Raw genomic sequence first — 15,386 nt, forward strand, 5'->3', positions numbered from 1 at the left:
TAGATGATCAAGTTAAAGAATTTTTTTTTTCTATTGGTGACCCAGTACTCTTTTTATTAAGGTTATAAGATAAAGTATGACAGAATGTTTTTCGGACTTTTTCAATGTAAACCTAACAGCAGTTCCATTAAAAAATTCCATTCTTTTTCTATCAGTGAATGGCAGAATTCTTTTGGATATTATTTTTCAAGCTTCCTGATCTAGTTTTGACGAGAAACTCTCATACATTTAGTTACTTTTGAAAACAGATAATTTCACACTGGTCAGAAAGGCTACCATCAAAAAGTCTATAAATAAGTTCTGGAGAGGGAGTAGAAAAATGGGAACTTTTATACACTGTTGGTGGGAATTTGTACAGCCACTATGGAAAACAGTATCAACATTCCTTTAAAAAACTAAAAAAGAGAACTACCATATGATCCAGCAATTCCACTTGTAGGTATATATTTGGAAAAATGGAAAACTCTACTTCAAAAGGATGCATAAACCCCACTGTTCAATGCAGTACTGTCTACAATAGCTAAGACAGGGAGGCAGCCCATCAGCAGGCAATTGGCTTATGAAGATGTGGTGTATACACACACACACACACACACACACACACACATACACACAAAGGAATATTACTCAGCCATAAAAAGAATAAAATATTGCCATTTGTAGCAAGATGGATGGACCTAGAGAATATTATGTTTAGTGAAGTAAGACAAAGAAAGACAAATACCAAATGATATCACTTATATGTGGAATCTGAAAAATAACACAAATGAATACAAAACAGAAACAGGCTCAAAAACATAGAAAACAAACTTATCCGCTACCAAAGGGTGTTTAAGAGAGGAAAGGAGAAATTTCCCTTCCTGCAATATATCCCTTAACAACTTTTCCCTTAATAGCAAATGAATGAGTAGATGAATATGCTAACAGAAGAAATTCTATATAAGACAAATTTACAGGGATAGCATGCAATTGTTTATGTAATTTTATAAGTACTTTATTCAGAGAGGGAAGAAGGAATTAAGAAAAAGTTTCAAAATTCTACTTACAAATGAACTGAGTATACATTATGCAATGGGGTATATCTGAGGCTGAAGTAGATTTTTGCAAGAAGGAAGAAGTTAGCTAAAAGAAAATTTGTGTGAAGCTCTTGGGTACTTTACAATTCTTATACTTCTGTGAATATTAAGCTCTGAAAGGTCAAGAACAAGCATATATTTTATACTATGCAGAAAGAGTTTGCATCGCAAAAACTAAGAAGACGAAGTCTTTGGTATTTTAAATATTTTTCTCATTAAATATTTTTTTCAACTTAAAATTTTACAGGTACCTACAGAATATTGAACAAACAGATCCAAGATCCATAAGACTTTATCACCTTGAATCAAAGATTTCTTTGATATCCTCCTCCAACTTTTATTCATATCAACTAACATATTTTTAGTTGATTTAAGAATTTAAGAATTAAGAAGTTTGCCAAAAGGAAAGTAAAAAAAAAAAACAAAACTACTACTACCCACACTTTCCAATGCCGAAGAATAGCAAGGTGGTAAAAAGAGAATTAGACGATGAGGTTATTGAGTCTGTCAAAGACCTTCTTTCCAATGAAGACTCAGCTGATGATGCTTTTAAGAAGAGTGAACTAATTGTTGATGTCCCAGAAGAGAAAGACACAGATGTTGTAGAAAGATCTGAAGTCAAAGATGCAAGACCGGCTTGGAACAGCAAGCTACAGTATATCCTGGCCCAGGTTGGATTTTCTGTAGGATTAGGGAATGTGTGGCGGTTCCCATACCTCTGTCAGAAGAACGGGGGCGGTAAGTTTCTGTTTTCTGCCTTTTATGTGTGTTGTTTTTTTTTTTTTTTTTTGAGTGATACATTGCTGAGTAAATTGCAGTTGATTATGTCAAATAGCAATCATTGTTGCTGCAGTCTCAGTATTTTAGAAGCTATGAATTTCATTGTAAAACCAAGGAGACGCCTTTGTTGAAAGTGAGTTAAGCTTTGTTTTCAGATTAGGTTTCCATAGGAGCCGATGACTTGCTATGAACACACAAGGATTGCTTGAGGTCATAGTCTCAAATTCTTTCTGTGGATCCTGTTAACATCTCAAAATTACTGCCTTTTCTAACCAGTGTTCCATTCCTTGTTCCTCTCAGTTATTCACTTTGGAGAAAATCCTCAAGTTTCTGATACAAAAGATATTGGTGAACAAGAGAGAGAATGTTCTATCCACAATGTATTAACTCTGAGTTTTAAGTTGTTTCATTCTTGAATGAAACAAAGTTACATATAATTTAGAATGATTATAGTCTTCGGTTGCCAACCAGAACTTTGTAGATCCCAGTAGAAGGAATTTAACCAGATAATTAATATAATACCAGATAGTCTTCATCTGTAGATATCAGCACCCTTAAGATGCTGTAAAGAAATTAACATTTTTGATTTCAAGCAAATTATCTCTATCAGCATATTTAGCTATTTGTATTTGTGCATATAATTGCAAGGGTTATTTAGTGAAAACTGTCTTAAAATCAAGAAAATAAAAACATATACAAAAGAATAGATAGTTCCTATAGGATACAGGCTCAATAGTACACTTGAGTAAAACTGAACATTACCTAACATTCAGTTCAGTTCAGTTCAGTTCAGTCACTCAGTCCTGTCCAACTCTTTGCGACCCCATGAATCACAGCACGCCAGGCCTCCCTGTCCATCACCAACTCCCGGAGTTCACTCAGACTCACGTCCATCGAGTCAGTGATGCCATCCAGTCATCTTATCCTCTGTCATCCCCTTCTCCTCCTGCCCCCAATCCCTCCCAGCATCAGAGTCTTTTCCAATGAGTTAACTCTTCTCATGAGGTGGCCAAAGTACTGGAGTTTCAGCTTTAGCATCATTCCTCCCAAAGAAATCCCAGGGCTGATCTCCTTCAGAATGGACTGGTTGGATCTCCTTGCAGTCCAAGGGACTCTCAAGAGTCTTCTCCAACACCACAGTTCAAAAGCATCAATTTTTTGGCGCTCAGCCTTCTTCACAGTCCAACTCTCACATCCATACATGACCACAGGAAAAACCATAGCCTTGACTAGACGGACCTTTGTTGGCAAAGTAATGTCTCTGCTTTTCAATATGCTATCTAGGTTGGTTATAACTTTCCTTCCAAGGAGTAAGTGTCTTTTAATTTCATGGCTGCAGTCACCATCTGCAGTGATTTTGCAGCCCCCAAAAATAAAGTCTGACACTATTTCCACTGTTTCCCCATCTATTTCCCATGAAGTGATGGGACCAGATGCCATGATCTTTGTTTTCTGAATGTTGAGCTTTAAGCCAACTTTTCCACTCTCCACTTTCACTTTCATCAAGAGGCTTTTTAGTTCCTCTTCACTTTCTGCCATAAGCATGGTGTCGTCGGCATATCTAAGGTTATTGATAATTCTCCCGGCAATCTTGATTCCAGCTTGTGCTTCTTCCAGTCCAGCGTTTCTCATGATGTACTCTGCATATAAGTTAAATAAGCAGGGTGACAATATACAGCCTTGACGTATTCCTTTTCCTATTTGGAACCAGACTGTTGTTCCATGTCCATTTCTAACTGTTGTTTCCTGACCTGCATACAGATTTCTCAAGTGGCAGGTCAGGTGGTCTGGTATTCCCACCTCTCTCAGAATTTTCCACAGTTTACTGTGATCCATACAGTCAAAGGCTTTGGCATAGTCAATAAAGCAGAAATAGATGTTTTTCTGGAACTCTCTTGCTTTTTCCATGATCCAGCGGATGTTGGCAATTTGATCTCTGGTTCCTCTGCCTTTTCTAAAACCAGCTTGAACATCAGGAAGTTCACGGTTCACATATTGCTGAAGCCTGGCTTGGAGAATTTTGAGCATTACTTTACTAGTGTGTGAGATGAGTGAAATTGTGCGGTAGTTTGAGCATAGGGTTATTAAATTAAAATAACTTTAATATTTGCTTTACTTTCTTTACTATCTTTACTATATACTTATATGGAAGCTGTTAAAACAAGTGTGTTTAAATACTAAATGTTTTCTATGTGGCATTTTGGCACATAAAGGAAAGAATGCCTATTTTGGTATTTGATTCCAGTTTGTGATAGGTTTGGTGACAGGACAAAAACATGGTTTTATTTTATTTTTTATTTAATTACCAACCTATAAATCAGTTGAAGTAATAAAACCATTCTCATGTGAAATGGTTTCTTTTAGTCACTAAGATAAAAAGCTAAGGTGTCAGGTGACAAAATACATTTAATGTCTTGCTTACTTAATTCAACCAGGGGAAGACCAACAGGTTTGGGGAAAAGTAGGAGAATCCCGGGGACAGGGGAGCCTGGTGGGCTGCCATCTATGGGGTCGCACAGAGTCGGACACGACTGAAGCGACTTAGCAGCAGCAGCGTGTGTGATGGCTTCCCAGGCGGCGCTGGTGGTAAAGAACCTGCCTGCCAGTGCAGGAGACGTGAGATGTGGGTTCAATCCCTGGCTTGGGAAGGTCCCTGGAGAAGGAAATGGCAACCTACTCCAGTATTCTTGCTTGAAGAGTCCCATGGACAGGAGTCTGGCGGGTTATAGTTCATGGGGTTGCCAAGAGTAGGACATGACTGAAGCAACTTAGCCCAGCACACACAGCCTGTGTGATAAATCTGCCTGAGAGGTAAGAATCAATACATGGAGTTGGTGGTACACTACCCATCACTCCACTGAACCTGCAAGCTCCTTAGCTAGTCTTTAATATCACAGATTAATTATTTACCAAATCAGCCACAAGCAGCTAAGTACTACCCTGCTTTATATTTCACAACAAATTATCCCATTTGCAAGATGGGCAGAAGATGAATTCTTATTTTCAGACCTTTTGCCTTATGCACTTTATTGACCATACTATTGAGGAAGAGGCTATCTTGGCTGAAAACTCAGGTTTCTTTCTGTTTGATACAGTATTAGTCTTGGTGGAAAACTCTAAAGGATTTCATAGTTAGTTATCAGTTAGCAAAAATGGCTCTTGCTCCTTACTTTTATATGTAAAGAAAATCAAGATGCCCTTCCAAGAATTGTCCCCTGTCTTCTAATTACAAGTGCTAGAGAGTGATATTATAAAACACCAATGGACTTCATTATTTTGAGATGGCTGTTGGAGTTTAAAAGGTGGTACTATGCATGCAGTATAGCTTCGAGCATCTAGGTATTTGTTTAAACAGTCTCAACTTGCATAAATCGTATTCATCATTTGAGGTACTTTATGAATAACAGAATAAAAAGAAATAGACCAATATACGTTGATCTGTCTGGAGATATTACTTAAAGCACAATGCTTAAGCTTGAGAGTGAAAGGGAGAATGTTAGTTGCTCAGTCATGTCCGACTCTTTGCCGCCCAATGGACTGTAGCTTGCCAGGCTCCTCTGTCCAAATGATTTCCCAGGCAAGAATTCTGAAGTGGGTAGCCATTCCCTTCTCCAGAGTATCTTCCTGACCCAGGGATCAGACCCAGCTCTCCCGCATTGTAGGCAGATTCTTTACCATCTGAGTGACCAGGGTAGCTCTGATTAAGTTTAGTAAGTGTTATAATATAGAAACTACCAGCTCAGGTTTTGAAGCCAATTTGACTATGAAGCCTGGCTCTTTCCTTCACTATACAGGTGATCTTTCACAAGTTAACTTACTATTTCTGGCTTCATTTCCACACCTGTAAAATGAGGGTAATAATTGTGCTTGCTGCTGCTGCTGCTAAGTCACTTCAGTCGTATCCGACTCTGTGCGACCCCATAGACGGCAGCCCACCAGGCTCCCCATTCTGTGGGATTCTCCAGGCAAGAACATTGGAGTGGGTTGCCATTTCCTTCTCCAATGCATGAAAGTGAAAACAGTGAAAGTGAAGTCGCTCAGTCCTGTCCAACCCTTAGCGACCCCATGGACTGCAGTCTTCCAGGCTCCTCCGTCCATGGGATTTTCCAGGCAAGAGTACTGGAGTGGGGTGCCATTCCCTTCTCCAATAATTGTGCTTACCACACTGGATTCTTGTAAGGAATAAATAAGTGATTACATGTAACATGGATAGAAGTATGCCCGGCAAGTAGTAAATGCTCAGTTGTGTTTTAACTAGGACTATTTTAATTTCCAGGACTGTAGAGTAATTTGAGTCCGAAGAAATGGCTAGGTATCTAATAACATGTCATGTGCACATACCTGAGAAAATATTCCCAATGAGTCCAGTCTTCATTCATTCTCTTTTTTTTTCTCCTAGTTGTTCACACACACGTAAACCTATTCACACCCCAGGATCTCATGCAGGTGTTAAAGTGCATTTTCAGTCCTTCAGGAAACATTCTCAGGTCATTAGTGCCTGAATGCTGTTAGTCATCTTAGGGTTTGAATTTTGATAATTCTGTTTTATAATCTCACGCATCGATGCTTTACATTACATACTCCTTTGTAGAATCAACTCATGTCTCAAAGTCTGAAAATCAGCTGTAAGAGAGTAGAGATTTTCTACCAACCACCATTTTAAAGGAAATTCTTATACATGGAAATTATTTAAGAGGTGTATAGACACTGAGATAAATGACTTGAAAAAAAATCATTAATATTTACCTCTTCAACAGAAAAGGTACCAGAACAATTTGAACAGCTTCCAAAATCTATTCAATACCATTATTCATTTTCTTTTTAATGAGAGAAATATAATGAATGGCCTCCTCTTTAAAAAGGGCATTAGTCCCCACTTGGTAGTATCTGGTTGGAAAAAACTCCAGATATGAAATTTGAATTTAGCATGTCCATTTTAAAGATTATCTAATGAATAATTTGCATATGTATTCTCATTTAGATATGAGTACAGGTTTCTTGTTAGACTTTATCAATAATAGAGTCTAATATTAACATTGTCAATTGATTTAGTACATTTTTAAGTCACTGGGCATATGTCTTAAGTTGAGATTTAGCTGTAAAATAATATGCATATATATTTAAGTATGAAAACTTTACTATGAAAATATAGCACATATATTTTATAATAGCTATTATCTTTTTTTTTTAAATTAGTATTCATTCAGTTCAGTTCAGTCACTCAGTCGTGTCCGACTCTTTGCGACCGCATGAGTCACAGCATGCCAGGCCTCCCTGTCCATCACCAACTCCAGGAGTTTACTTAAACTCATGTCCATCGAGTGGGTGATGCCATCCAGCCATCTCATCTTCTGTCTTCCCCTTCTCCTCCTGCCCCCAATCCCTCCCAGCATCAGGGTCTTTTCCAGTGAGTCAGCTCTTCGCATGAGGTGGCCAAAGTATTGGAGTTTCAGCTTTAGCATCAGTTCTTTAAATGAACAACCAGGACTGATCTCTTGGACTGGTTGGATCTCGTTGCAGTCCAAGGGACTCTCAAGTGTCTTCTCCAACACCACAGTTCAAAAGCATCAATTCTTTGGCATTCAGCTTTCTTTACAGTCCAGCTCTCACATCCATACATGACCACTGGAAAAACCATAGCCTTGACTAAACAGACCTTTATTGGCAAAGTAATGTCTCTGCTTTTTAATATGCTATCTAGGTTGGTCATAACTTTCCTTCCAAGGGGCAAGCGTCTTTTAATTTCATGGCTGCAGTCACCATCTGCAGTAATTTTGTTGTTACCTACCCCTTAACAGAGTTATGGAAAACCAAAAATTACTTATTTCCCGAAGTGAACTTTTTTCTATAACATATATATGGGAAAAAAATACCATTTGTCTGTGGTAGATGTTCTTTTTCTTTTTTCTTCTCTTTTAGTCTAAGCAGGCATTTCTTCTTCCCTGTCGTTACTTAGGGAAAAAGTCAGTTTAGTGTCATATCATCTCATTCATTTTGCTTTATCAGATTTGAAATGCATGATTTAGATGAGTTTGAGTAAAATTTAATAAATGACTTCATTAACATTTTGTGAATAAGACTTCCAGGAGCCTTTGAAACCTATTTGAGAAAATATTTTAAGGAATCAGTTATTTTTACAAAAAGTAAAGTTGTTTTACCTTTTCAGTAAAATGAAACTAAAGCTATTCATTGATATCCTTACTTTTTTTCATAATTATTTTTTATCAGAAACTATTGGTAGCAGTCAAATTCAGGTTTCTGATACCAGAAAGCTTAAAGTAATGAAATTGCATTTTCTCTAAAGTCTTTTATAATTATACGTATGGAAGTTTAAATGTCATCTTTCATGAGATAATCAGAATTAGTGTATTCTATACTGTGGCTGTTGAAAATATAATCTATTTTATTTGTTCTTCTCTCTATAGGTGCCTATCTTTTGCCATATTTAATACTACTACTGGTAATAGGTATTCCCCTTTTCTTTCTGGAACTTTCTGTGGGTCAAAGAATTCGGCGAGGAAGCATTGGTGTGTGGAATTACATAAGCCCTCAACTGGGAGGGATTGGATTTGCAAGTTGTGTTGTAAGTTTCCTGGTATGGTATATGCCATATGATTTTTTTACAGGGTTTGTAATTATATAGTCTGAAGTTAAAAGCAACCTTGGAGTGTGTATTTCTCTAACTCAAGTCTTTAATCATGTGTTAAAAAAACCACTCCTGGAGCTTGCACTAATACCCAAAATATGCTGTAATGTGAATGTAGTACAATCTTGTTAATGCGTTTTCTTAAGGCCTATGAGAGTCATCATTTTAGAAAAGATAATGTGTCTCAAATAAAAATTTAAAAAAGGTTTTTTTTTTAAGTATTAAGTGGGCTTTGATGCATCTCATCTCATTGTTTCAAAGGTAGGGGCAGGAGAATTTTAATGTAATCACACTATTTTATTTTGCAGGTATGCTTTTTTGTGGCTCTCTACTACAATGTCATCATTGGCTGGAGTCTGTTTTATTTTTCTCAATCTTTTCAGCAGCCTCTGCCTTGGGATCAGTGTCCTTTGGTGAAAAATGCTTCACACACTTGTAAGATATCTACAATGTAGAGTTTTTGTATCTAAAGATCATAAAGTTAGTAAAGCTGGGAGCTTTCAAGATATTTTTTCTAAAATCTTTTGAAGTGATTGTAACAAACTTTCCTTGATATACTCAGAAAGATAGAGTTTGGCATCATTTATTTAGTTCTTTATTTTATTGTGTTATTTTATGTTATTTTATTGTGCCCCAGGATGTTAGGATAAAAAATTATCAGCCTTCAGTTACAAACTTAGACAATATTTTATTTTGTTCGTCTTTATTGATGTCTTACATTTGCATTAAAATAAAAAAGAGGAGAAAAAGAATAATTTAGATTGAAGAAATTGTTTTTATGTCTTGGGTTCTGTTGTTCTATGTTTTTCTTATCTTTTAATTTTATATCCTAGAATATAAAGAATAATTCTGTAGCGCTGTCCGGTAAATATCGAATGTAACATACATATGTAGTCTGAAATGTCCTTAGTCGCCATATTTACAAAAAGTAAAAAGGGACAGTTGAAATATTTTATTTAGTCCAATATATCTAATATATTAATATTCTAACATAAATTTAATGTAAAATAGTGATGTAATAATTTACATTGCTTTTCTCATACTAAATCTCCAAAAACCCCTTTGTATTTTATGTTTACAGCACAAGTCACTTGAGACTAGGTCCATTTTGAAGGTCACATATGTGAAGCAGCTAGCATTTTTGATGGCTCTGCCCCCTAGGAAGTCAATCAGATAATTTTGGGGGCAAAAGGGGCTATAAAACTGATATGTTTTAATCACCTTGATAAAAGCTAGTGCTTTCATGCTCAGTCTTGTCTGACTCTCTGTGACACTTTGGACTATATAGCCCTCCAGGCTCCTCTGTCCATGGGATCTTCCAGGCAAGAATACTGGGGTGGGTTGCCATTTCCTCCTCCAGGGGATCTAACCAGGGGAACCCCATCTCCTGTGTCTCCTGCATTGCAGGCAGCTTCTTTACTTGCTGAACCATCAGAAAAGCCCCTGATAAAAGCCTCACACATTCCTATTTTAGAAATGTGTAACAAGATAATCATCAAAGAGGATTTGTGTTTGTTGATTTTTTTTTTCATATTTTTTCACAGGAGATTTCACTGTGGATTTAAATGCTTCTGTAGAAGCATTAAGAAAAGTAGTACTTTTCTAGGAAATGTTAAGAATTGATTTACAGGCTTACTGGGGGAAAAAATAGCCTCGTTACTCTTTCTTGTCTGAAATGATTGTGTTACCTTTCTTTCTACAGTTGTAGAGCCAGAATGTGAAAAAAGTTCTGCCACTACCTATTATTGGTACAGAGAAGCACTGAATATTTCCACTTCCATTTCTGAAAGTGGTGGCTTAAACTGGAAGATGACCATCTGCTTGCTGGCTGCCTGGGTTGTGGTGTGCTTGGCTATGATCAAAGGCATTCAGTCTTCTGGAAAAGTTAGTATGTCAGAGCCCCTCCTGCTTCTGCTAAACATCTAATCGCCATTCCTGGGAACTATTCCCACCCCCGGCCCCTCTCCACCCAATATAAATAAATCTGTCTGAGCAAGCTGCAAGTAACACTTCAATCTAGGCAGTTAATTAAAGACTTGTAAAAAGTGGTATTTTTTTAAAAAATGTGTTTAGACCAAGGAAAGGACACAAATAAAGATGTAAGTTTTTTATAATGAAATCTAAAGTTGTTTATAATCTTTCCCTCTTCTATCAAGATCTGTTTTGAACTTTTTTGTCGACACTTAACAGTCCTTTCATTTTACTGGTATTCAGCTGAACCTAATGTTTTAGTTGTCTGATTAGTTCCAATCATGGAAATTGGGAAATGTAGTAGAATAAAGAACTTGTTTATGTTATTTGTGTATCATTTTTTTCTCTGCTCTAGGTGCTCTAGGGAATAGTTGCTTACAAGATTTTAAAAGTCCATTGTGGAGTGTTTCTTAAATATCTGAACATTAGGTAGTTATAATGATCTCAACAAGAAACGTAGAGTAATATAAAAGACTAAAGGGCGTGTGGCCAGGGCAAATGGAAAATTTTATGAGACTGTGGTTGAGAAAGACATTAAGTGAGTTCTAGATACCCTAGGAAGAGAATCAGATAATTTTTTAAAAGGATGTATTAGGAAAGTAATTGTTATTCACTATTTTGCTTTCATAGTACATTCCCCCCTCCCCATTGCCGCTGTTTTAAAAGTCTCTGTTTCTTTTGTCTGGATCACAGCAGGAATTAATTTTGGTTCTTCTCTCTGCCCTGTAGCAATCCATCTCTGTTGTTTTCTCTTTCCCAAGTATAGATCTGATCATGTATCTTTCCAGGTTAATATATTGCCACTTACCATCATATACTAATAAGAGTGGGAATAACTGTATTAAGATAGCAGCAGTCAGCAGCAGTAAAAGCAGCAGCAGTAGTAATAGTGGTAATAAATGACTATGAAGATGATTTTGACAATGATCAGAGCAAGAACAATAACATATGCCAATATTTATTACATGTTTACTTTTTTTTTTTACATGTTTACTTTGTAGTAGGCACTATGAGAAGTGCTTCATATACTTTATCCCATTTAAATCTGAAAAAAAAAAAAAAACCCCAAACAAAAACCTCTAAGAAGTAATTGCTACTCTCAGACCTGCTTTACAGATAAAAAGCAAGTTTGTGGAAACAGGTAACTAGCCCAAAGAATAATGGTTAGTAAATGTTGGTACCTGGAGTCAAACCTAGCTCTGTCTGAAGCTAACGCCACATTATTGAATTGCAATGCTATACCCTCTCTTGCTGTGACAGCTTTCCCCCACTAAATAGTGAACTCTTTTAGGCAAAGTGTGTCTACTTCATCTTTGCTTCTTGTTGGTTCATATTTAATTAGAAGTGTTTGACAGTTTTTACAGCTTGTAAATCACAGCTGATTTTACATTTCGCTTCCTAATGGAACTTCTTTACCATTTTCCTTTGCAGAAATGAATATGGTAGATAACACACCGGAGTATTTTTTGGTCTTTTATAAATGTTAGTGTATTCTGTGATTAAATACGTTCAATTAGTTGGTTCCACTTGATGTGTCTTCTATAATGTCACAGCTCCAATATAGTCAGGTTTTAAATAAAGGAATAGATTCCTAAGCCAAATCTAACCACATTTATAGGCTTCCTAAGATAATGTCATTTGATAGAATAAGAACCAACTGTGGTGAGCCAGGGAAGACCAAAGATCCCTCTGCTCAAGTCTTAATACCACATTTTATTTTTTCTTTGTCTGAGTATGTGTCTTATCATTTAAAGAAAATACTCATACTTTTCTTATCACATATTTGGGATGTTTTTCTTATGTAAAATAACTTTTCTAGAAAATCTAATATAATTTCTAGACTATATGTGATTTATTATTTCAATGAGAAGGCTTAGGGAGAGGCTAGCTTTTCAGGAGATTTTGAAGAGAAAATTTAGTAGGCACAGATAAGAGAAAGCTATAAGTAATATGAACAAAGTTTTGAAAGTCTAAATGTATATTTGCTTATTCTGAACCAATGAGCTGAATACAATAAGAAATTTATTAGAAATATATGTAAAGCTTTATTTGTCTGCCAAACAAAAAAGTCTCTAAATAAACACACCAATGCAGTATAGAGAAATATGGTTTAAGAATAATGAAGTTTAAGGTTAGTATGTGGGGAAAAAACAACTAAGAGTATTTAGCAGCTAAAAGTCTTTGCCAACACACACACACACACAGAATGCTAATTTCAAACTGCATGAATTAAGACAGGAATATGACAGTCTCATTCTCCTTTAGGTCAGGTAGGCACAAGTCAATTGAATTACACCTGTAATACTGGATTTTTACCAAAACCCTTATTTTCTCCTTTGTTATGGAGAAGAGTTATCTTAGCTTCTTAATCACAATCTTCAAGTATTTGAAGAAAAAGGAATAAGCCTTACTCATCCCATGTGGTCACATGGTCAAATCCTGGGGATCATGGAGAGTGGTGGGGTGGTGGTGACTCTTCACCGAAAGGAAGATCTTTCGGGAATCAAGCCTGCTAACAATGAAATTAGTTGTCTGCAGTGGTAGAGACTCACACTAGCGAAGGTGGTCCAGTGGACATTGTATGGCTGCATGTCCTTTGTTGGATCCTCTGTGAAGGGGATGCCTGACTCCAGGGAGATGGATAGAAATGAGAAGCTCCAGGCTTTCTTTATCTTTAAAGGTAATGTCTTCCACTGGTACTGCTTTGCTATCAGTACGACTAATGTGCCAAGTAAACACTCTGCATACATTAGCTTGTTTAATCTTTCTATCAGCCAGATGATTTACATGTTCATATCCCCATTTGACTGCAAAGTTAAGCTTAGGAAGAATAAATAGAATTAAACAACTGGTAAGTAGCAGAGCTAGAACTGGGCTATGAAGTCCTCAGAAAGGATGACTGTCTGAAGGTGTGTTAAAACATTTTAATACAAAAAAAGAGAAAAATAACTAAATGATTTCATATGTTTATTGTTCTTCCATAGTTGAGTAGAACGAAAGTATTTTCATGTAACATTTTGATTTGTAAGCTTATCTCTCTTATTGAATGTCCTTGCTGTGAAAGGCAGGTCAGTTTTGGAATTCTCCAGGCCAGAATACTGGAGTGGGTAGCCTTTGCCTTCTCCAGGGGATCTTTCCAACCCAGGGATCAAACCCAGGTCTCCCACATTGCAGGCAGATTCTTTACTAGCTGAGCCACAAGGGAAGCACTTTTAAGGCCCAGGGAGTGTTAAAACCAGCCAAAGAAACATATTTCATTGTTTTAGTTCCCAGTTCTTAAGAAAAATACTTGAGTCATTCATGTACTCACTGAACTCGAGTTTATTGAGCGCTACTATTTGCTGGGCAGTGACCTAACTCTGGAAGTGCAGCGGTGGACAAGGCAGACAAAATAGCTGTCCTCATGGAATGTCCATCCTAGTGGAAGAGGCAGGCAAGAAATCATAAAATATTAACAGGTAACAATGCAAAAAATGAGAAAGTGCTTGAGGGGTAGCGTTTTACATATAGTCAATTAGATAGAATTTAAACTATTTTTAATAATATCATGCAACTGGCAATTTTAGTATTCCGAGACTCATTAAATGAGAAGAATTTGTGTTTAAAAACACAAAATGGATACCTCTGTAAAATACTGACATATCTTTACATCTCAGAATTAATAAGTAAATAATAAGTAAATATTTTAATAAGTAAATGTTCAATAAGTAAATATTAATAAGTAAATATTTAATAAGTAATAAGTAAATAATAAGTATTATTACATAAGTAATAAAATAAAAGTAAATATAATAAGTAAATATTTTAATAAGTAAAGCTTTCATTTAATAAAATAAATAATAATTTGATAGTAAATAATTAAGTAAATATTTAATAAGTAAATATTTTGTTCTTTTACCTGCTCACAGGAGAAGAAAATTCACGTGTGACCTACCTAATACTGCTTAAATGTTTTCATGTTTAAAATCTTGACCGTCACTTTTCTTTATGTTATATCCAACATAAGAGCCTCATGTTCGTTTTTGGACGAAACTAAGCTAGAATCTTATCACTGAAGCCAGATGAGTGTCTTTAAGAACTCAAACACTTGTTGAATTAATAAATGAAGCTTGAATTATCTGATCATATAATTAGTACATCATTTTTTTAAGTACTATAGAATAAAGGTGAGGGTTTTCTTTTTTTTAGAGAATGTGTACAGAAAGGAAAATTTCCTATGAATTGGCTCTTAAAGTACAATATTTTTGAGTATCAAAGAATGTGCAAAGGATAATAGGCCACCCCACCTTTATTCACATAGAACCCATAACTGAATGGGTGAGACAGATAATTACAGCAGAATACATGCAGTAAAGAGCTGCAAATAAAGTGCATGATAGCATAGAGGCTGCCACTGAAAGTAATAGGATTTGGGGGAGGGCTTCACAGAGGAGGTAGACTGGGGGCTAGAGTTTGATGGTTGAAGAAGAGTTCACCAGCACGTTCAGAGAGAAGACACCAGAGGCATGGAAAACAGCAAGTGCAAAGCCCAAAGACTGCTCAGTAACCCTGTGTGACTTTTACAAACAGTTTGTGTAGCCTGAGGGAGGTGAGGCTTGAAAGGTTAGGTTGACTGCAGGTATTAAAGTATTTAGGGACACTGGGAAAATGACTGGCTGTAACTTAACAGTGTGAAGTATTTGAGGGTTTTTTAGCAGTTCATTAACACCCTCAGATCTTTAGAAAGATCATTCTGGTAGTAGTGTGGGTGATGAATTTCTGAGATGGAGAGGAGAGCTGGAGGGAAAATCTAGAGGCAAAATGAGCAGGAAGCTGATAGTGAAGTGACACGTCATTGAGGACGAAAGCAAAGGGGCTTGCATGAAATTGGGAGTCAGTTGTGGAAAAAGAACCATATTCTGGTGATTTAGAGT

General features: G+C 36.4%; 1 protein-coding gene across 5 annotated transcripts in view; it reads left to right on the top strand.

Annotated features, from left to right (window-relative positions):
* SLC6A15 (solute carrier family 6 member 15) overlaps window positions 1-15,386 on the top strand; it is a 57,244-nt gene that overhangs the window by 23,182 nt on the left and 18,676 nt on the right. For all 5 annotated transcript variants that reach the window (XM_027543225.1, XM_027543226.1, XM_027543224.1 and 2 more), the window contains 4 exons: window positions 1,324-1,814; window positions 8,282-8,439; window positions 8,811-8,937; window positions 10,205-10,386. In XM_027543225.1, the coding sequence (XP_027399026.1) occupies window positions 1,526-1,814; window positions 8,282-8,439; window positions 8,811-8,937; window positions 10,205-10,386 (756 nt within the window). In that variant the 5' untranslated portion in view covers window positions 1,324-1,525. The remainder of the gene's footprint in view (window positions 1-1,323; window positions 1,815-8,281; window positions 8,440-8,810; window positions 8,938-10,204; window positions 10,387-15,386) is intronic.

Source organism: Bos indicus x Bos taurus, chromosome 5 (assembly GCF_003369695.1).
Source record: "Bos indicus x Bos taurus breed Angus x Brahman F1 hybrid chromosome 5, Bos_hybrid_MaternalHap_v2.0, whole genome shotgun sequence".
In the NCBI taxonomy this organism is placed as follows: Eukaryota; Metazoa; Chordata; class Mammalia; order Artiodactyla; family Bovidae; genus Bos; species Bos indicus x Bos taurus.